At 37.1% G+C, this 23,164-nt stretch overlaps 1 protein-coding gene across 1 annotated transcript; it reads left to right on the top strand.

The window, feature by feature from the left end:
- Nucleotides 1-1,539: 1,539 nt before the first annotated feature.
- Nucleotides 1,540-23,114, top strand: hsph1 (heat shock 105/110 protein 1). Its single transcript, XM_022668766.2, has 18 exons — nucleotides 1,540-1,878; nucleotides 3,716-3,773; nucleotides 3,944-4,084; nucleotides 5,489-5,611; nucleotides 6,483-6,582; nucleotides 6,702-6,835; nucleotides 7,833-8,077; nucleotides 9,199-9,427; nucleotides 10,535-10,641; nucleotides 10,852-10,985; nucleotides 12,392-12,594; nucleotides 13,540-13,641; nucleotides 14,750-14,890; nucleotides 15,900-16,025; nucleotides 16,385-16,492; nucleotides 18,166-18,285; nucleotides 20,164-20,325; nucleotides 21,474-23,114. Exons 1-18 carry the CDS (start codon nucleotides 1,772-1,774, stop codon nucleotides 21,648-21,650), a joined length of 2,517 nt encoding a protein of 838 aa, XP_022524487.2. The 5' UTR covers nucleotides 1,540-1,771; the 3' UTR covers nucleotides 21,651-23,114.
- Nucleotides 23,115-23,164: the final 50 nt, after the last annotated feature.

The raw sequence follows: 23,164 nt of genomic DNA, 5'->3' as shown, positions 1-23,164 counted from the left end.
TTGTTTCTATCTTTATTTTACGCTCAGACTCTGACAAAGACAAATTCCCTGTCGCTGTACTTCATACAGAAACAGAGCAATTCCATTCAGCTCGCCTCAGATAAGCTTCACACTGCGTCTGCTGTGATACGGGGATTCTGGGAGTGTGTTGGAGTGTGTGAGGAAGTTGTTGTCAACATAAAGCATAACAATTCAGGATACAGAAACGCTGTGATCAGGCCTAAAGCGCTATTAAAGCGGCGCATGAGCGATCTGAGGCTAAACGAGTAAACAAATCTGCACTCATGTGGGGCTTAATTACTCTGAGCTTATTTGCATTCTGCTTTAGAGGAGAGAAGTGAACTTACAGAACTGAAATTAACATCAACACACACTGACAACCCCTTCATCATCATCATCATCTTCCTTTTCTTCTTTATCATCACCATCATCATCATCATCACCACTGTGATCTATCATCTACTCCATCCTCTGATAAAAATAAGAGACCACTTAAAAATGATGGATGATCACAAGCCAAAACACAAGCCTTTTTGCAAAAGCAGTGTGTAAGACTGGTGGAGGAGAACATGATGCCAAGATGCATGAAAAAAAAAACTGTGATTAAAAACCACCAGGGTTATTCCACCAAATATTGATTTCTGAACTTTAAAACTTGTTTTCTTTGCATTATTTGAGGTCTGAAAGCTCTGCATCTTTTTTGTTATTTCAGCCATTTCTCATTTTCTGCAAATAAATGCTCTAAATGAGAATAAATATTATTGAGTGCCAGTTAGGATGCTCTTTTTTATAAATAAATAAATTATAATAATCACAAAATTGCCAACCCACAGCTCTGAAAAAAAAAACAAAAATCAGTTTCTCTGATTTTGCTATTTATAGGTTTATGTTTGAGTAAAATGATCATTGTTGTTTTATTCTATAAACTACAGACAACATTTCTCCCAAATCATGAAAATAGTTTAATAAATGGTGATATTGATGATGATGATGATGATGACGATGATGATGGTAATAGTTTATAATAATGTTGAAGATAAATTATTTAATTGTTATCTTCAAAATTATCCTAAAGTACCCTGATCATCATCATCATCATCATCATCATCATCAATATCACCATTTATTAAACTATTTTCATGATTTCATCATCATCATCATCATCATCATCATCATCATCATCATCATCATCAATACCATCATTATTTTTTTAATTGTCATTATCCTCAAAATTATCATAAACTATTTTTATCTTAATCCTCACCTTCATCATCATCAATATCAATATCAATATCAATATCAATACCAATATAATTTATTTGTTATTTTTTAAATTAGATTAACTATAGTCTTTATCATCTTAATCATCATTATCATCATCAATATCATCATCTTCTTTATTATAAGCATCCTGTAACAGTTTGTTCTGTTCCTGTTCCTTCCTGTGTACGGGGGGGCGGGGCGGTTGCCGGAGTAACGGCGCTGAGGCGCTCTGTGATTGGTCAGAAAGCTCTAGAAGGGGGCAGTAGAGGAGAAGATGAGGAAGTTCTGGAAAGTTCTGGGAGTAATGATATAAATGGGTCGGGCTCGTGAGCGCGGTGTGTACCGATTATAACCGCCAGAGTCCGGAGAACACGATACCGCGGAGATAACGGGCAGAGACCGGGAAGAGACCGCGCTGAGACCGGGGAGAGACCGGGCTGCACTGCCGCTGTAACCGCTGAGATCTGCGGGGATTGTGCGGGGTTGTTGCGGGGCTGAGAGGAGCGTCATGGCCGTGGTGGGGTTTGACGTGGGTTTTCAGAGCTGCTTCACCGCCGTGGTGAAAAACGGGGGGATAGAAACCGTGACCAACGAGTTCACCGACCGCTGCACACCGTGAGTAACACACACAGCCCGCGCGCGCGCGCGCGTGCGTGTTTATTTACAACCACATTGCGTTATAGTGGAAATGATGTCATGCTTTGTAATGTTTACATCACACTGATTATTGTTACGTTATGACATAATATCAGCACTATCAGCACTGTCAGACCATCAGTATGAAGATAAATATTACAGTTTATATAGACTGCAGATTTGTTTTAGAGCTACTGTATACTGTAGAGTATATGAAAAGGGAAATTACGTCACACCTTTTAATGTATTTACAGTATGCTGTATTATGACATAGAATCAGCACTGTCAGACCATCAGCATGTAGCTAAATATTTACGTTTATAGATTATACATCATATGTGTTTATAGAGCTACTGTGTACTATGTACTGTATAAAGGAAGTGATGTCACACCTTATAATGTTTACAGTACAAGATGCCTTGATGTATGACATCATATCAAAACTATCAGAATATATAAATATCTCAGGTCATGGACTGTAATTCCATCTGTTGATGGAGCTACTGTGCATGTGGAAATGATGTCACGCCTTATAGTGTTTACTGATTTAGAGATATCATGTGTGACATAGCAACATTATCAGTATTTACATTATGACTTATGACACACTATCAGCATTGTCAGACTGTTAGAATGTAGGTTAATATTTAAGTTTATAGATTGTATATGTGTTTATAGAGCTACTGTGTATGTACTACTGTACAGTATATTACAGTTTCTCTGGTTTTGCTATTTATAGGTTTATGTTTGAGTTCCAAATATTCCAAATAAAAATATTCTCATTTAGAGCATTTATTTACAGAAAATGAGAAATGTCTGAAATTACAAAAAGATGCAGAGCTTTCAGACCTCAAATAATGCAAAGAAAAAGAAAACAAGTTCATATTCATAAAGTTTTAAGAGTTCAGAAATAATCAATATTTGGTGGAATAACCCTGGTGGTTTTTAATCACATTTTTTTTTCATGTATCTTGGCATCATGTTCTCCTCCACCAGTCTTACACACTGCTTTTGGATAACTTTATGCCACTTCTGGCCACTTTATCTTCCTCTTGATTATATTCCTAAGATTTTCAAGATTTTCAATTAAAGAAACTCGTCATTTTTAAGTGCTCTCTTATTTTTTTTCAGAGTTTTATGTACAATAGACCTGTTTATAGATCTAGTGTGTGTATATATTTATTATGTCTGACAATAGATTGCCCTAAAAGTATTGCAATAAACAATATTATTCCCATTTTGAGAAAACAGTTTGCCTCTAATACAGTATACTGTATTAAAAAAATATGATACTTATTTACAAAACATCAAATTTAAAACTGTTAGTTGGACATCAAAGTATTATTGTACTGTTCGGTATTTTTAAGCAGCATCCTTGTTTGGTATAAATGTCACTTATTCATGTTTTAGTTTCCTACTATACATAACTTTTTTTTTTTTAAGCAATAAACTTTTAATCATTAAGATTAGAACAATATAAAAGAGTCTGAATACAGGGTCATTCACACTAATGGGCTCTGGTGGCTCAGTATAAACAGCTGCGAATATTGAGGTCAGCAAAACTGCATTGCAATTATGATGTCAGGTCTGTTCTGTATCTGTGTGCTGTTCAGATGCTGTTCTCTGGTCTATTATCACTATAATCATCATTATAATGACGTGGCTATTCTTACTCTGTGCTCTTTGGGCCTAATTTAAAGCCAGGTTGTAATTCTCTGCTGGATTAGAGGGTTTTCTCTGTGGTTTTAAAGGTTCTGGTCTTGCTGTAATGATGTCAGACTTGCTAACCTGTTCACACCTTCTTCTCTATTTATAGAGCTGTCGTGTCGTTTGGCCCGAAGAACAGGACTATTGGGAACGCTGCAAGGAACCAGGTGAGGCCTGTGTTTATTTACACTTCAGAGCCAGAGCAAGAGCCGCCGGGTCACTGGACACAGTATTCAGCCTGTGCTGGACTATAAATACCTATGACCTACTTTCATTCATGCTTAAATGAGACACAGCCAGAGTTATTTATTTGATTTATGTATTATTTCCCTTCCAGATTATTACCAACCCCGGCAGCACTGTGTGTAATTTTAAGAGGCTGCACGGCCGGCTGTTTCAGGACCCCGTCGTTCAGGCAGAGAGGACCAATTTACCGTATGATCTGGTGCCGCTGCAGGACGACAGAGTCGGAGCAAAGGTAAAACACCGGGGGCGGATTTCCAGACATAAATCACAGTCAGAGAATTAATGAAGTGCAGTGGGAAACAGAACCGGCTGATCAGATCTGCCAGACTAGCGCTCAGTTCCTCGACCTGGGAAGCCCAGCGCGCTACACCGCGCTAAATCTGAACTGTTAACAGGGCTGTAGTGACTTCATTAGCAAAATACCACACATAGAGTAAAGTCTGGTAAAGTATAGAGTGGCAATATATTTATACAGGAATATTATTTTTATTGTTGTAAAAATTACAATTATATTATCACAAACGATGCGATATGGCACACCCCTAGTAGATACGTTGCTATTTAAACGATGCAGACCGAAGGCATAATAATATTAGACTGTTGTCGAGTGTAAGATAGCAATGAGCATTGAGACACGAATAGTGCAGGGCCCATAGTGTTTGTATTCTTATTTAAGAATCTCAGCATGAAGCATCTCAGTATCCAGTATTAGATCTGATTGATTGAAGCAGCTCAGCTAAACACTGACCTCATTCCAGTTTCCCATCAATCTGTGGATTATGATTCTGTCTGAGCCTCATAATCAATCAACACCACCAAACAAAACACAATCAGTTATACTCTAGAAATAACAGGGGCTGCTGCAGGAGAGTCAATGATTTATTTATAGCTTTTAATGATAAACCATATTTAGAACAGCTTTCCTATATCAGATGTAGCTGATCAGCTAAGAACTGACTGAAAGGAGCTGTTTTAGTGTCTGACATTTACTTATATTTTAAATGAATAGATCACTTCAGTTTTCAGAATCAGTTTCTCTGATTTTGCTATTTATAGGTTTATATTTGAGTAAAATGAACAAAAAATTGTTTTATTCTATAAACTACAGACAACATTTCTCCCAAATTCCAAATAAAAATATTATAGTCATTTAGAGCATTTATTTACAGAAAATGAGAAATGGCTGAAATAACGAAAAAAAAAAAAAGACGCAGAGCTTTCAGACCTCAAATAATGAAAAGAAAACAAAAAAGTTTATATTCATAAAGTTTTAAGAGTTCAGAAATAATCACTATTTGGTGGAATAACCCTGGTTTGTTTTTTAATCACAGTTGAATTATCATGCATCTTGGCATCATGTTCTCCTCCACCAGTCTTACACACTGCTTTTGGATAACTGTATGCTGCTTCACTCCTGGTGTAAAAATTCAAGCAGTTCAGTTTGGTGGTTTGATGGTTTGTGATCATCCATCTTCCTCTTGATTATATATTTCTATTTTATTTATAGGGAAACAGATTATTACAAATTATTCTGCTTCTTTCTCAAATCATCCATTGATTTATTGTTTTTTGTTTTAATTGGTGGGATGTTTTGTAAGTTTATAACAAGAAAATAACGTGTATTTTTTATGTTTAGGTTTCGTATTTGGAGAAGGAGCACCAGTTCAGCATTGAGCAGATTACCGCCATGCTGCTGACTAAGATGAAGGAAAGCGCAGAGGCCAGTCTTCAGAAGAAAGTCGCTGAGTGTGTCATCTCTGTAAGTTCCTTCTGCAGCTTTAAACACTGACATTTGGTGTGAAGATTTTGGGCTTAAAGGCTTCAAAAATAATCTCTTCCTTTCCTTGCTGTGTGGAGATATTAACGGTGGCGTGGCACTTACACGAAATCTTTAAAAGTCTTTATAAGTCTTCTTTTGCGTTTGAAATACAGTATATTAACTTTGTCTCTGTATGTATGTGCATACATATATACACTATTTTAAAAAATCATTTAATTTGTTCAGGTGTTTTTTGCTGAAACATTGATCAGATTTTCAAGAACTTTTAAATGATTTTGCAAAAAGAAGTTTATTTATTATTTATCCAGAGTTTTAGGGAGTTTTAGGGAGTTTTATCACTTGTGCTGAATAAATGATTAAGTACTCAGGACTGATTGTGAGATTGTCTGGGGGACGAGAGGAACTTTTCTCTGAGCTGTGGTTTGATTGCACAGTTCACAATGAGTGAAAAATTGCTGTTTGCTGTTGTTTTTCTATTTTACCTGGATGAAAACACTCATATTGTGAGGAACAGCAGCAGGAGCTCCTCAGATAAAGTGCTGTTCTCATTTCTCTCCAGGACATAGGACGGAATGTTTGACTCTACAGAGCTGAGCTACCTTTACCAATATTCCAGTGTGTTAGCTTGTTATGCTAACTGGCTAGTGTTAGTTAGCTGTGTCAGCTGAGCTGTGTCTGCTTCTTTGGTGGTGCTGTTCTACATACACCTATATACTGAATGAACCGGTTTACCGCCCAGCTCTACATCACACAAACACTCAGACGGTTTGTGTTTTTCTGTGCGTCCTTTCTTTCTTTTTTTTTCTTCTTCTTTTTTCTTTGTCCATGCGAATGATTTTATCATGCATAGATCCCTTCATTCTTCACTGATTCAGAGAGGAGGTCCGTACTGGATGCTGCCAAGATTGCGGGTCTGAACTGCCTGAGGCTGATGAACGACACCACCGCAGGTACGTCACCCATCCATCACACCCATCCTGCCAATTACTGAGTAGTACACCCCTCCATCCACCCGCTAAACAAATGTCCATGAGTCGCGCTGATATTCCTGCTTCATTTCTCTTATCAGTGGCTCTGAATTACGGGATCTACAAGCAGGACCTGCCCGGGTCTGAGGAGAAGCCCCGGATCGTCTTCTTTGTAGATATGGGACATTCAGCCTTTCAGGTTTCTGCCTGTGCCTTTAATAAAGGCAAGCTGAAGGTACGCCTCAGATTTAACCATTTAACCAAAATGCACTCGTCTTTTTTCCACTGAATAGGGCTTCCTTGTGAACCTTTGGGATTATACTCGGATTTCTGCATAAATTGGTGATTAAATGTGTTCAGATCTTCATCTAAAGTAAGTCACAACAATAGACAAACACAGTCTGCTTAAACTAAATAAAATACCACACAAAAAATGATATGTTTGCATCGTTTTATTCAACACAACATGATAACATTCACAGCGAGTGGGGTAAAGTATGTGAACCCCTCTAGACTGATGACTTTTCTAGGAGTTAATTGGAGCCAGGATGTGATGAGATTAAAGGATGTGTTGGTTAAAGCTTTAAATATGCCCTGCCCTGTATAAAAAACATCAACACACCAGTTTTGAGTTTGCTGTTCTTAAGAAGCTTCATAATTGCTTGATGTGAATCACGCCTCGCACAAAAGATAAGAGCTCTCAGAAGACCTACGTTCAAGAATTGTTGACTCGCATGAAGCTGGAAAGGTTTACAAAGTATCTCTAAAAGCCTTGATAGACAGACAAACGGTCTACAAATGGAGAAAGGTCAGCACTGTTGCTGCTACTCTCCCTAGGCGTGGTAAAGTCCTGTAAAGATGACTGTAAGAGCACAGCACATGCAGAATGATCAATGAGGTGAGGAAGAATCCTGGAATGTCAGCTGAAGACTGTGTTTGTCTATTGTTGTGTCTTAGATGAAGATCAGAACACATTTAAAGACGCATTTAATTTACAGTATGCAGAAATTCAAGTAATCCCAAAGGGTTCACATGTTTTTTTCTTGAAACTGTACTCGCAACTCAGAGAGTAGTGTAGCTGCACCATGTAAACCATCCAGGTGGAAATTATAATTCTCACTCTCTCTTTGTGCTCAGAAACTTTCAGCCCTTTGATAAAGAAGAGTCTAGAGTCTCTTCTAAAGCCTGGAAGATCAGACGGGTCACTGTGTGCCGCGTTTTATCCTCCGCAGGTACTGTCCACTGCTTTTGATCCGTATTTGGGCGGCAGAGACTTTGATCAGAGGCTGGTGGATTATTTCTGCTCCGAGTTCAAGACCAAGTACAAGCTGGACGTGAAGTCCAGGGTTCGAGCTCTGCTGCGGCTCCAGCAGGAGTGCGAGAAGCTGAAGAAACTGATGAGCAGCAACTCCACAGACATCCCTCTCAATATCGAGTGCTTTATGGATGATAAGGACGTGTCGGGGAAGATGAGCAGGTACTGGTCGCCGGGCACTGTCACATCCCGAGCGTTTTGGGAAGCAATTACACTGATAGCGCTCAGAAATGCGTCAGCTCTAAATATATACAATTTTAAATCCAATTTCTCTGACTGACGGATATGGAGCTTCCAGACGAAGCAGTCGCTGAACTCGGAGGAGCGTGAGGAGTTCTCTGAAACTGCTGCCAAATATAACAATGATGCCTAATTCAGGTTTCGACCCTGTAAAAAGAGACTGATTCTGATTCTGGATGCTTATTACATACAACCTGCAGAGACAAGTCATGATAACTATTTTCATTTGGGCCACTTTATGCCACTAATATAATGATGATACATTGCATAATAAAGAAGTTACATCATTTTAATGAGCAATAGCCTTTCAGATACTTCAGAATATTTTTATATTGGATTGGAATGGAAGAAATCTTAATAATGCGCATTAATACCCCTGTGTACAGGGGTTGGACAGTGAAACTGAAACACCTGGTTTTAGAGCACAATAACTGATTGTGGTGACGGACAGTTCTGGTGGAAACAGGAGAGTTGAGGTGCACATTGAATTCTGCGTGATTTGATCAGCCGTGGTTTTATGTTTTTTGGATACAATCCGGGTTAGCACCCGAACATGCCTTTCAGACAGCTTCCTCTTACAGCGTCCACAGTTAATCCTGTTGGATGTGTTGTTCCTTCTTGGTGGTATGCTGACATTACCCTGGATACCGTGGCTATTGATGCTGCATCACAAAGACTTGCTGTCTTGGTCACAGATGCTCCAGTAAGACGTGCACCAACAATTTGTCCTCTTTTGAACTCTGGTATGTCCCCCATAATGTTGTGTGCATTATAGCAATATTTTGAGCAGATCTGTGCTCTTACCCTGCTAATTGAACTAGTCTTCTTAACCCTCCTGGTGTGCTGGGGCATCACTAGTGAAAATGGGAAGGAAAACTAATTATAATTAAAATTATTGAACAAAACTGAGCTTTTGAGCAGTGTAAAATTTAAACTGTGTTCTCTGGAATAATGGAGCTCCATCCAGTACGTTTAGGAGGAGTGTAGGTGGTGATTTTCCAACATATGTCTGCAGTAAAAGCTGTGTATTTGATTTAATTCAGGGCGAAGTTTGAGGAGCTGTGTGCAGATCTGATCGAGCGAGTGACGGTTCCTTTGGTGGCGGCTCTGGAACAGGCTCAGGTGCAGCTTCAGGACATCAGCGCTGTGGAGATCGTGGGAGGAGCCACGCGGATCCCCGCGGTGAAAACGCAGATCAGCAGATTCTTCAGACGAGACGTGAGCACCACGCTGAACGCCGACGAGGCCGTGGCCAGAGGCTGTGCTTTACAGGTACGCAGTCGCTCCGCCGCTCGGCCCACAGCCAGACGAGCTCCAGACGAGCTCCAGACGAGTCCCGCTGGAAATCTGTCGCTCCTTATCAGCAGTTTGGCAGCAGAGAGATTTTAGCTCTGAGATCAAAAGAAAAACACGTCGCATTAAAATCAAGTCGGAATCGGAAGACGAATGCGAATCGACTTATCTCGATATGAAAGTGCAACGACTCGTTATCTAGTGATTAAACACTGCCAGAGAGATTAAAACACGAATCTCAAACCCAAAATGTAGGAAATAAGTGATGCTGAGAGGAGGGAAGTGGGAGATATTGTACTACTGCATCTCAAAATGTCTCAGAATATCATTAAAAAGTTCCTTTATTTCAGTAATTCAGTTTAAAAACTATTATTAAAAATTATACAGATGAATATATAGAAAACACAAAAATCTGTGTCTCAGAAAATTACATAGGATATTATATAAGACCAATTGGTACTTTTGCACAGTGCAGTGTGGGTAGTGTGCTAAAATCCTGCTGGAAAATGAAATCCGCATCTCCGTACAAGTCCGGGAAAACACTGCACTGACTTTGGACTTGATAAAACACAGTGGATCAACACCAGCAGATGACATGTCTCCCCAATCCATCACTGATTGTGGAATCCTGCATGAAACAAACACCACAAAGTATAAAAAAAAACTAAAAGTAATACTAGAATTAATAAAAACTAATTAAAATAAGCACTAATAAAATAAAAACTAATAAAATCTAGCAAACTTACTCTAAAAAATGATTAAAACTATATGAGTTAGAGGAGAAAAAGTGAAAACTAAATAAAATTAAACTATACTAAAAAAAATCTGAACTATTATAACCTTGGTATAGACACTGGTTGCTATGGTGTCACTAGGTGGTTGCCAGGGTGTTGTAAGGTACTGGTATTGGTTGAAAAAAAAAAAAAGTAAAGTACAAATTAATATTAGTCCTTGTTTGGTATTAATTATTCACTTTTTTCACTTTTTTGCTGTGATATTTTGCCATAATTACTAAGTTAGGAGCAAAAATTGTTCAGTATATCCTGAATTCTCAGCTTGATGACTATCTTTCCTTCCTTCCCACAGTGCGCCATGCTCTCCCCTGCATTTAAAGTGCGAGATTTCTCCATCACAGATGTTATCCCGTTCCCCATCTCCCTCTGCTGGAGCAGCGAATCAGACGAGGCCAAAGCGTGAGTACAGAATCTCACAGTGTGGAAAAAACTCCAGTAATTTACTGAAAAAAAAAAAAAAAAACGCACATGCTAATTTACTAATTTAAGAGAGAAGAAATCTTAATTGGAATGTATGATATAGAGTACCTCTGCTGAAATATAATATAAAATAATATGTATATTTAATTATACTCAGTGATGTTCTTTATAATTGTTCTCTCCCTCCAGTTGTCATGAGATTTTTGGCAAGAACCACCCCTCGCCATCTTCCAAACTTATCACATTCCACAGGAATAAACCCTTTGTTCTGGAAGCGTTTTATTCCGATCCTGGATCCCTGCCATTCCCCGAGGCCAAGATTGGTGAGAATCAGACAATTTATATAAGGAGAAAAAATGTTTCTCCTCTTTTTTCTTCGGCATCCTGTTTTAGCTTCTTCTCAGACAAGCTGCAGTCAGTAAATCCCCAGCCTGAGTAGAAGAAGTCTGTCGAACTATTTTATTGGCCGTCCAAGAACAGGAAGAAGAAAAAAACAGGAGAATTTTTATTTTGGGAACAAAAATTAAAAGATAAAAATCAGGAGGAACATATAGCTTAGTATGTCTGCGCACCGTGCACTCTTAAAAATAAATTAATTAGATATAAAAGGTGCTAGAATATGTTGAATATTGAACTGAATATTTGATAGCTGAAGGTATTTGTATATAGACAGAAGAAGTCTGTCTAACTATTTTATTGGAAACAAATAGGAGAATTTTTAAACAAAAATTAGATAATAATCAGGGACAATCAGGTACACTCTTAAAAATAAATAAGATAATATAAAAAGGTGCTGGAAAATGTTCCTTGGTGATAACATTAAGATCCATGTGTCTCATTTCCCATTATATATCTACTAGATACAGATTATATCTGTTTCTATATAATTACATATAATTTAATTTGCATTTTGTTGCAGTAGTGTATTCTTGAAATTATTTTTGTAATTCAGAGTATCATATAATACCATGTAATATCGTGATTTTACTTTTGGGCCATATCACCCACCCCTAATACTTGGCTACTTTATTATTTTTTACAGTTATTTGATTTTTTTCAGTCTCAATTTTGATAGCGGATTTTTTTTTTTTTTTGGCGTGAAACTGTTGGCAAAAAAATTATCCTATAATTTTCCTATGGTCCCTTAAATGTGTCAGTTATGTTTCGTAAAATAAGATAGTATAATGTATAAAGAAGAGATTGAGGTTTTAGTAGTTTTTTTTATCATTTTAAAAGGAACCAAATTCGTTTTTTTTAAGGTCAAGGGTCTGCAATTAAGTTTGGCTGCGGACCAAATTTTTTCCAAGCCATTACGTGGTGGGCCACAAAAAAAAAAAAAAAAAAAAAATCTCTTTTAGAAAATGGAGTGTAATGGGATGTAGTGCTGCTACAGAGTAGTAGGTCTCCAGCCCAGAGGGTTGTTGAGCCCGATTGCAGTTGAACAGTTTAATTCAAAGCAGGTAAACCCAAGACTAAACTAAAGTCACGCCGAGCGCGACAGAGAGAGAGAGAGAGAGAGAGAGAGAGAGACGGGGGAGGAATGTAAACAGAAGCTCACCAGAGAAGCTTTTTATTGATTTTTTTTTTTTTGTCATTATCGTTCAGTATATTCGCCTATTGCTGACCCCTGATCTATGGATTCACACTCAGAAGCATTAGTAAAAGCTTTATTTGTAAGAGTATAATGGCAGTAAGAGATGTGATGTGATGTACCCGTGATGCTCCTCAGGGGAGTATAAGGTGGAGAACGTCCCGCCGCAGGACAGTGGAGACAAATGGAAGGTGAAGGTGAAGATTGAGATGGACGGCAGTGGTGTGATGAGTGTGAGCTCAGCCAGCGTGGTGATGAGGGTCAGTGCTACAGATGCTGAAGGAGATCTTGGAGAAAACACAGCTGAGGAGATCAGCGCTGTGAACGACGCTGAGGGACAGGTATGAGTTATGTATTTATTGTGGTATTGTGCTTAGCTTATGCATTGTTTGTGCAGAGAACTAACTCATCACAAGCAATGACCTTATTAACATCAGTATTGCCACAATGATTTATATCACATCCTTTGTAAAGGAAAAAAAAGTTTTCAGAGTAAAAACTTACTATGGAAAGGTACATACTTTTAGCATTAAAATTAATATGTACTTATTTATATATACATATTTATATACTAAATGTACTATTTTGGAACAGATTACAGCAATTTAGGTATAATTCAATATTTGTAATTTTGTAATTTGCTTTTGAGTGTTTTTCTTTTTTTGTATAACTTCTAGATTTAATTATGTGTTTTTTTTTTTAAACATAATTTTAATACTTGATCTGGATTAAGTACACCATGGTTTAATTCATTTGCACAATCTAACACTTCTTTAAAGACACGTTAGGACACACTTTTGGACCAATCACATGAAGTTAAGTCAAGATATTGGCACCCGTTAAACAATAGAAGAAGAAAAAGAACCAGTGTTAATTACAACTTTTATGTAGATGTGGATTTCATTTTCCAGCAGGACTTGGCACACTGCCCACTTTGCAGTGTACAAAAGTACCAACTGGTCTTATTTATCATTCTACAATTCTCAGATTTTTTTTTAGATCACTCTGTGTTTAATACATCTATATAATATATGAGTTTAACGTTTTCAACTGAATTATTGAAATAAAGTAACTTATCAGTGATATTCATTTTTTTTTAGATGCTCTAATACACAGAGTGGTTTAATGCAGTACTAGAGAAAGTGAAGATGCTTCTATGAGGGAGACAGGGGGACAGGGGGACAGTGGGTGGGAAACTCAGCACACCTGTGTGAAGTTTTAAGTTTAGGAGTAAAAATGTATTTTTTTATTAAATGTAAGTCAGTTTATTGGGACTGTGATTCTAGGACAAGACACAGGAGACAAGTGATCAAACTGTCCTAGACAGAGAAACTCCGCCCACATGTCCCCCCATGGACAAAGAGCTGAATCTCACAAACTCGCTCAGCGTAAGTGAGCTCCACCTCTCACTTACAGCTTAGCGTCACAGCATGTCGTGAAAGAGTGTGTGTGTTAGTGTGTGTGTTAGTGTGTGTGTTAGTGTGTGTGTTAGTGTGTGTGTTAGTGTGTGTGTTAGTGTGTGTGTTAGTGTGTGTGTTAGTTAGTGTGAGTGTGTCTATCAGATATATTTAATAATTTGTCATTTTGATCTCTCTGTGTATGTAAAATTAAAAATAAATAAATAAATAAATAAATAAGAACGTATGTAAATCACCCAATAAAAGAAATATGGTGATTAAAATGGTAAAGAATAATTATAATTAATATAAAAATAAATACATATAACGTTACATACAAATAAATCTTCATCTTAATAAATTGTTGTTTATGGGTTTCTTTATTAACATTGTACATTTTTTTATTTTAATTCATTTGTTTATTTTATTACACATTCATTCATTTTCCAATTTATTTATTCCCTGATTTATTTATTTATGTAATTATTTAATTCCCAGTGTATTTATTTTTGCATTCATTTATTTGCCAATTTATTTATTTCTGTTTTTCCTTGTCCTTATATAATAATGAAGGGGCTGTCCAGCAATGATGTCACGGTGTCTTAGCATTCCTATTGGTTGATCGATGTCTGATATCGAACTTTGCCCCGACATTTCAGCTGTTCAGCCTGTACATGAAACACACGCCCCTTCATTATCATATAAGGACAAGGAAAAACAGAAATAAATAAACCGGGAAAAAATGAATGCAGAAATATATTAATCGGGAAATAAATAAATGCAGAGAAAAACAGTTATGTAAACAAATAAACAAATGAAGAAAAATTAAACAATGTTAATTAAGAAACCACAAATGATTAAGATGTTTATTTTTATGTATATGTATTTATTTTTTATATTTTATATTTTTTAATCACAATATTACTTTTTTTGAGTGATTTACTTACGTTTTTATTTATTTAATTTTAATTTAAGCAGGTTTGGTGTCTGGTGTTTGTCATATCTGTGTCTGATATGCATGTATTATCTGATGTAATCTTAAGGAGATGCTGTATTAGCTACATGCTAACGTTCGCTGTATTGTTTTTTTTCTCTGCAGCAGAACGGAGGAGAGTTCACCTCTCAGCCCCCCAACGCTAAAAAAGCCAAGATGAAGGTCAGACATGTGGGACTGCCCATCGAGCAGAAACTCACTCTGCAGCTCCCCAAAGATCACCTGAACACTCTGATCGAGCTGGAGGTGCTGTTTCATTTCTGCTTTGTTTTCTCACAAGATTAGATGAGGTGATGAAAGAGAGACAGACTCTCATCCTTCTTTTTTTTCTTGTTTATGAACTTAAAAGTTGTAACTTTTTTTGTTGGACTTACTAAGTCAGTTTTTTGTGCTCTGTTTTCGCCATGTTTCCCTTCTAATGAAGCAGCTGGGGGAAGCGGCTAAGTTCACAAAAAATAAAACAAAAAACATTTGCTTTTAAAGTTAAATTGGATTTTAACTTCCTGAAAACTGTTTGTTTGTGTGATTTAAAGCACTTCCGTTTATTTGCAGTAAGCTTAGATTTGAAGTAGTTTGTCTAAGGCTGAGTTTTTAGTGAAGTATCTCCAGCACTAAGGCTGGATGCAGCAGCATTAACATTAGCATTAGCATTAGCTACACTGAGGAAGCTTGAGTGTTTCGGTAAATCAGGGTGATATCAGCTAGCGGTTCATCCTACGTAGCTTGTTTCAACACAGCAAACATGCAGAGTACAGTCTGATATACTCACATCTGAATGGCGAAAGAGTTAGCGCTTAGCATAGTTAGAGGCTAATGCTAATGCTGCTGCACCCAGCCTTAGTGCTGGAGAAACTTCACTGAAAACTCACCCTTATAACTCTGTACTTCAGTGTAGTGTCTTTATGGCTCCTTAATACCTGACTAGTAGAATTCATTCTAAGTTTTGAAGCAGCACATTTGATTTTTGGGAAAATTAAAAGATTTTAAAAATATGGTAACTCTTTTGATACATTCAACCAAAGCTGTTAAAGTAAGACATTTATAAATTTGATAATAATAATATTTTTTATAAAATTTTGTAAAGTTATATCAGTTCTGGTGTGGGTTTCCCAAAATAACTAATATATAAATATAAGTATTTGAACAAATCCATGTTTTATTTTTGCATATTTCTCTCTCTCACCAGCATAAAGAGGCCATAAAAAGCCACTTAATTTTTTTTTCTCGTTTTCTCTTTTTCTAATCTCAAACGCAGAAGCGAATGATCCAGCAGGACCAGCAGGAGAAGGAGAGGAACAACACCAAAAACGCCGTGGAGGAGAACGTCTACTTCTACCGACACAAGCTGGACGGTCCCTACCAGTCCTTCCTGAGCTCTAGTGTACGCTGATCTCTCCGGGCTGTATTTTTATTTCCTCTGCTTCTGTTTTCTGAAGGCAGTGTCTGTTGTTTCTGCTCTGAAAGGGGTAAAGAGCTGTTCTTGCTAATAATGGCACTCATTTTAAAATCTCTCTCAGAGTCTCATTTATCGCCAATTGCGCGGCGTCTCTGAGGAAATCCACTTTTCTAAATGGCTCCCCAGCGCTTTTATATACGGGGTACAGAATCCCGAATCTGGCGTGTAATCTTGGCAGTTTGGAATATAATAGATTCACGATGCACTCTCTCTCTCTCTCGTCTTTCTCTCCTCTTTCTCTCCTCTTTTCTAGTCTTTTTCTCAACTTTTTCTGCTTCTTTCAGGAGAAGCAGAAGTTCTTCGAGCTGTTGGATCTCACCGAGAGCTGGTTATATGATGAAGGAGCAGATCAGGACAAGCAGACGTATCTCCACAAACTCCAGGAAATCCACGTGAGTCATTAAAAAAAAAAAAAGAAAATGCAAACTGCAGTTTATAGAACTATATAACGTGTTTTGTGTATATCTGCAGCTTAGTTGTTTAAGGGTCGTACAAATCACTATGTAAATGAACACTTAATTATACATTATTGCACTTTAAACACTTTCTGTACATTTTATATATATACATAAAGTTTTTGGTACCACTTTAAAATAAGACTATGTGCAGCGTTCACTGCTCACATCTGCGCTGCACTAAATATTCTGCACTTTAGTAAGTTGCTGTTTACATTTTTAGTTTTATTTGCTAAAAGTTTTAAAACTTTGATTTTACTACAGAAATATATACTAAAATATATACGAAATTATTAAAATATTCTAAATTTCAGTGTTTTGTTCATATCGGCAAGTATATCCTTATTACAAAAATAAAAACTCTGAAATATTGATGTTATTTTAGAGCCCAATAATACTCTTTTATGACCTTTACTTGCATATTTGATGGCTCCAAATGGGGTTGTTTATCATTTTGACCAGAAATCTACAAATAAAAATGGATTACAATGGTTTTTATTATAGTTATTATAATAAAACAATTGAGTAACTGTGGGGCACTTCGACTCTTTGGGCATATTCACTGTGAGGAGCACTCACTTGTGTTACAAGATATTTAGACAAAATTAATGGCTGTGTTGAATTTTGAGTTTTTAGAAGAATTTACAGTAATTTACAGCTCTGAAAAAATGAGACTGCTAAAAAATGATGAGTTTCTTTGATTTTACCAAATTGAAAACCTCTGGAATATAATCAAGAGGAAGATGGATGATCACAAGCCATCAAACCACCAAACTGAACTGCTTTAATTTTTGCACCAGGAGTAAAGCAGCATAAAGTTATCCAAAAGCAGTGTGTAAGACTGGTGGAGGAGAACATGATGCCAAGATGCATGACAAAAACTGTGATTAAAACCACCAGGGTTATTCCACCAAAAATTGATTATTTCTGAACTCTTAAAACTTTATGAATATGAACTTGTTTTCTTAGCATTATTTGAGGTCTGAAAGTTTATAGAATAAAAAAATAATGTTCATTTGACTCAGAGAAACTGATTCTGGAACTATAGTGGTCTCTAATTTTTTTTCCCAGAGCTGTATCTACACTGTTATACAAGTTGTACACTGGCTACTCTATGTTATATCTGAGTTTTATTTCTATAGTTTTGGAGATATTTAATTTTTATACAAAACATCGCCCAGTCCTACACTCAGTCACTGGTTGGATCACTCTCAAAAACCCTTAATGTGACTTTAAATAAGCCTCTTAAACTCTGATTTATTTCATTTGATTGTCCCCTCAGAGCAGAATGAAGTGAGTGTCTTTTTCTTACTGGTGTTAGCATTAGCTTTCCCCCGTTAGCCTGCAGTGTAAGAGCAGCACAGCGCAGTGCAGTGCTTTAATACACTTGTAGAGTTTTGACAGAGCGCCGGGCTGAGCTGAGCGAGCGAGTGATGGTGCTCTCGGAGGTTTTAAAGTCTGGAGCCTCTCGCGCCGAGCTCTTTCTTAATCCCTCCGCAGCTCTCGCGGCGCAGCACGCTAATTGGTTGCCTTGTACCGCGAGCCGAGCTGAGGTTTTCATGTGTCTGAAAGCGGCGAGGCGTAACGCCACATTGTTTTCTGCTCCACAGAAGCTGGGCATGCCTGTTAAAGACAGATACCAGGAGTCTGTGAAGAGACCCAAGCTGTTCCAGGAGCTCTCGGCCAGACTACACAAGTACAGCACCATCATGGAGGAGTACGAGAGCAGGGTGAGACAGATTTTTAGCTCAGTGATCTCGAGAACAGCTCGTGTTTTATACTTCTTGTGTCCAAACAGAAGCAGAAATGCTCTTGTGTATACAGACTTGATATTTGTTAGCGATTCCCTGTGGCCTGTTGAACATTAAAACATTTCTTAAAACTTTTAAAAATCAATTTTATTCAATAATAATAAAAAATAAAAACCCATAAACCCATAAACAATAAAATTATTTCTGATTATTCGTTAATGAGGGCATTTCTGCCGCTAGCAGCACTTTTTATGCAGTTTTTAGTGAGCTTTGATGAAGTCCATGATGAAGTAAGTTATAAATCTATATTAGAGCTGCATTAGAGTCATTTCTCTAGATCATCAAACCATCATCAACTTTACAGCGAATTGCAAATGTATTCATATAAACTTTAACCTAAACTTTTCACATTCTGTCACCTTGCAACCATAATTGCAACTTAAATTATTCATTTATTTAAAGATTTAAAGTGGAAGATCAACACAAAGCCCCCTATAATCAATACATAGCAGATTCATCTTTTACTGCAGTTACAGCTGCAGGTTTTGCCCCACCTGAGCTGTGGATCTCTGCAGCTCCTCCAGAGTGACCATGGGCCTCTCTCTCTCTCTCTGACTTCTTCTCTGATCAGTGCTGTCCTTGCTTGATTTGAGCCTATAACTTAACTAAAATAATAATCTCAATAAAATCCATTTAAGTTTATGGTTGTAAGGTGGAGCACTTTTCCAAGCCACTGTTAATGCTGGAGTTGTAATAACAAAGTTGTTTAAAATGTACAGAAAAGATTAAAGGTAATATAAAGGGTATATTGATGCCTTTATGTCATGTTGAAAACTCTTAGGGTACTTTGTACACTCTCCACAAGGTGCGTCAAGATTGCTATCATTGCTATCTTACACCCCGTCAACAGACTATTTTCACGCCTTTCGTCCCCGCACTGTTTTAATAGCATCAGAGTTTAGGGTCAAATCTACACTGATGGTCTGGTGTGGTGGTCTGGACGTCTGGAAGTGTGGAGGTGTGTTCAGATAAATATCTGGCGTGTTTCTATATATTTTGGTGGTGGGAAATACAGTCGGTGGTGCGCCACTGACTGATTATAACCCTGACAACAGCCAACAGTCAGTCGCCCAATCCTATCTTAGCCAGGCAGGAGCTCTAGAGCACAAACCTGACTTTTAACTCAACAGAATAAACAGAATAAAAAATAAAATAACATTAATAACAATAACTGTTCCCTTAAACAAGCTGCTGGTGTATCTTCGTGAAAACACAAAGGTCACAAAAGCTCAGCGCTGTTAAGATACGAACGCGCCAAAGTCAAAGCTCACCTGGTTCTTAAAGGGAATGATGAGCACTGAACTGGCACACTGATTGGTTTATTTCCAGTTATGCCCAAAATTAAACACACGATTAATTAAGATAATTAGTACATGCTTTTTATGCACCTTGAGCCGTGCAATGTTTAATATTTTGTGCACATTGTGAAATTTCCGTTATCCCTGAGTCCGTTATACCAACTGCTTCTTCTTTAAATGCCTAATGACAGTAATTTTTTGCGAGAGAGCATCTGTTTGTTCCTGTTTTATCACACAGATCCATTCGCTCTGTTTATTCTGAGCTGCCTTTGTGCTTTTTGTAGTCTCTAATTGAAAACAGCTACACTTCCCGACTCTGTAATGTCTGATTTTCTTGTTTTCTTGTCCTGAAAGCAACAAATATGCCCAGTTTGAATACAGACAAATTATACGATGGATACAATTGATTAGCATTGTTGCAGTGAACACAGTAAATCACGCAGTCAGAGCTACAGAACAGTGAGGAACATCTTTAACTCTAACGCTCCTAATCTTTCAGAGTGAAGGCTACAAGCACATCGATGAGCCGGAGATGGAGAAGGTGAGGGTGTGTGTGAGCGAGACGCAGCAGTGGATGACCACCATGAAGGACTCTCAGGACCTGCTGAGTCCTGAGGACGAGCCGGCGGTTCACAGCACTCAGATCTACCAGAAACTACAGGTGAGAGAGAAAAGCTCTCGCACTAATCTCACCTGTCTTACGTCTACATTGTGAAATCACCAGCTTGATACACTGTGTTTTATAACACAGTGCAACTCAATTCCTTTATACAGCTCTGGGAAACCAATACGAGAACATGAATTTAAAAAAAAAGGATGAGTTTCTTTGATTTTACCAACTTAAAAAAAACTCTGGAATATAATCAGGCTGAACTGCTTGAATTTTAGCACCTGTAGTGCTAAAAGATAAAGTTGTCCAAAAGCAGTGTGTAAGACTGGTGGAGAAAGAGAACATGATGCCAAGATGCATAAAATAAAAACTGTGATTAAAAACCACCAGGGTTATTCCACCAATGTTGTGAAACCTAATAATACATCAACACCATTTTTTCCCCAAACTGAGCACAAGTATGAGGACGTGCATTTTTGCACTCACCACAAAAAGTTCCTACGTATAATAAAGCAATAAGGAGTATTATGATTATTGTGTAGTTGTTAGTGTAACGCAATTTCAAGGAAATTGTGCTTAAAAAATAATAGAGCGTAGTTTTACTATACCAATGGACACCTGTTAATTTCTCCAGTGCCATCATTGCTTTCCCTTTCGCTCTTTCTCACACTCTCCGGGACTAAATATATATATATATATATATATAATTCACAGTTAAATTATAAACGATAGTGCAGCAATGTGCGCTAGGTATCGCATGAAAAAATACACATTCTACAAATATGAATGTCATTTAGAAACAAAAAAAGTGAAGTTTCTCCAGCACTAAGGCTGGATGCAGCAACATTAGCATTAGCCGCTAACCAGATGGAAATGCTGGCCGACAGCACTAGACTGAGGAACCCTGAGTGTTCTGGTAACCCAGCTTGATTTAACATAGTAAACACAATATATACTCTATATACTGTATACTATATACTCACCTCTAAACAGCGAAAGAGAGCTAGTGCTCAGCATGGTTAGCAGCTAATGCTAATGCTTGATGGAGTGGCTTTACTGCTCCTTAATACCTGACTGGTAGATTCCATACATAAGGAGCACCGGATTATAAGCAGCACTGATGATTTTTGGGTAAATTAAAGTACTTTAAGAGCACCTTATTCATATTTAATAATATCTGTTTTTGTTCTTGCTGACAGACGCTGCTAAATGTGTGTGAGGAGATTGTTTCCAAACCCAAACCCAGAGTGGATTCCCCCTCTGAGGACAGCATGCAGACAGAGTGTACCATCAGTAAGAAGAGTCCAGAGGACGTAACGATGGAGGACGGGGAAATGTTACTAAATGGAGAAGGAAATGGCCACGAAGGAGATTAAATAGTGTTTAAAATAAAGAATGTATGATATAAATGCCATGAATAAATCAATCAATCAATCAAAACAGGCGGTAACACCTTCTTTTACAGTCCTCCAGGCTCTGGGTTATTAATCGGGTAAGATTTTGGTAGAATCTGTCTTATAAAGTGTAATGAAAGTACATAAATAGCTCATAAACAGATTTACGATATTTATGTACAGTATTTGTGAATTCACAATGAAATTTACTGTCTTTTTTTTATTAGGCAGCGTTGAGTTACTGATCATATTAAATGGCAATGGCTTAAAAAAAAGTAACAATAATTGCTTTCTTATAGAAATGCATATAGAGATATATGCCATATATCATGGGACAGGAAGTAGAATTGTCTCCCATGACTTTTGCCATTTTCCAGGCCATGGCCGAAAGAGTTAAATCTTTAATCTTTGCAGAAAATGAAGCATTTCTCATAATTTCTCCTAGAAAATAACTAAATATTTTGTTATGCAAACCTTTATTACCTGTAACCGAAAAAAAAAAAAATAATATATTTACCTAATATTATACCATAGTTAGTTCCGACCCTGCAATGTGATTGGCTGAGAGGCGTTCTATGAGTGCCGTTATCAGCCGGTAATGCACTGTAACTAACCAAAGCTCTTCATGTATTACTCCGCCACATACAGTACAGGTAACCTAGCAACAATGCAGCGCTTACAAACCAAACAGCGCAGCTACAAACAGAGCAGCAATAGAACTATTTTAACTGGCGGAGTTTTTATAACCAAACAGATCCTATTTTCTCCTCCTCTTTAACTCTTTAAAATCTTTCACTAAACAGTGATAATGAAACTGTGGTATAATAATCACATAATACACTCGAGGTTCGTGCTATAACGTGCTGATCTACGACCGCAGCACGAATCTCGAGTGTATTATTGCATAAATCACTTAATAATAATAATAATAAAATAATAATAAGTTGCACACCCTTCAATCAATTGTTTTATCTTTAACCTCCACTATATTTGAACGTAGGTAACGTTTTTTTCACATTTTGTGTGAAATTATTCTGTGCATACTAATACACAGAAATTAAAAAATAAATGTGTATAACAAAACGTTAAATTGAAATAATTTTCTAGGAGAAATACTTGTGTGTGGGGTCTCCTGCATTAAATGTGTGTTGTATGTTTGTTTGTCTGCATGCACATTTCTAACCAGAAGCCACCAGCCTGCACTGTTTTATTTATTTTATTAACATGTAATATTGCATTATTAGTAATATTATTGAGTTTCTTTTTTCTCATATCCTTCCTAATCCAAGAAATTCAAATAAATTTAAATTTTCAAAAATAATAATCCACACACACACCTGGTTAACATCAAGGGCTTGAGCTTTGGGGACTATAAAAGACAGTTTTACCATTAAAAATACCTGTATTTTGATTTTTTTTATTTTAAATAAAGATGACTGTCCTGTATTACCTTGGTTCTGTACCATGTTTGCCCAACAGTTTCATTATAGATGTTT

This window comes from Astyanax mexicanus, chromosome 18 (assembly GCF_023375975.1).
Source record: "Astyanax mexicanus isolate ESR-SI-001 chromosome 18, AstMex3_surface, whole genome shotgun sequence".
NCBI lineage: Eukaryota > Metazoa > Chordata > Actinopteri > Characiformes > Acestrorhamphidae > Astyanax > Astyanax mexicanus.
This window is presented reverse-complemented; position numbering and strand designations above follow the sequence as displayed.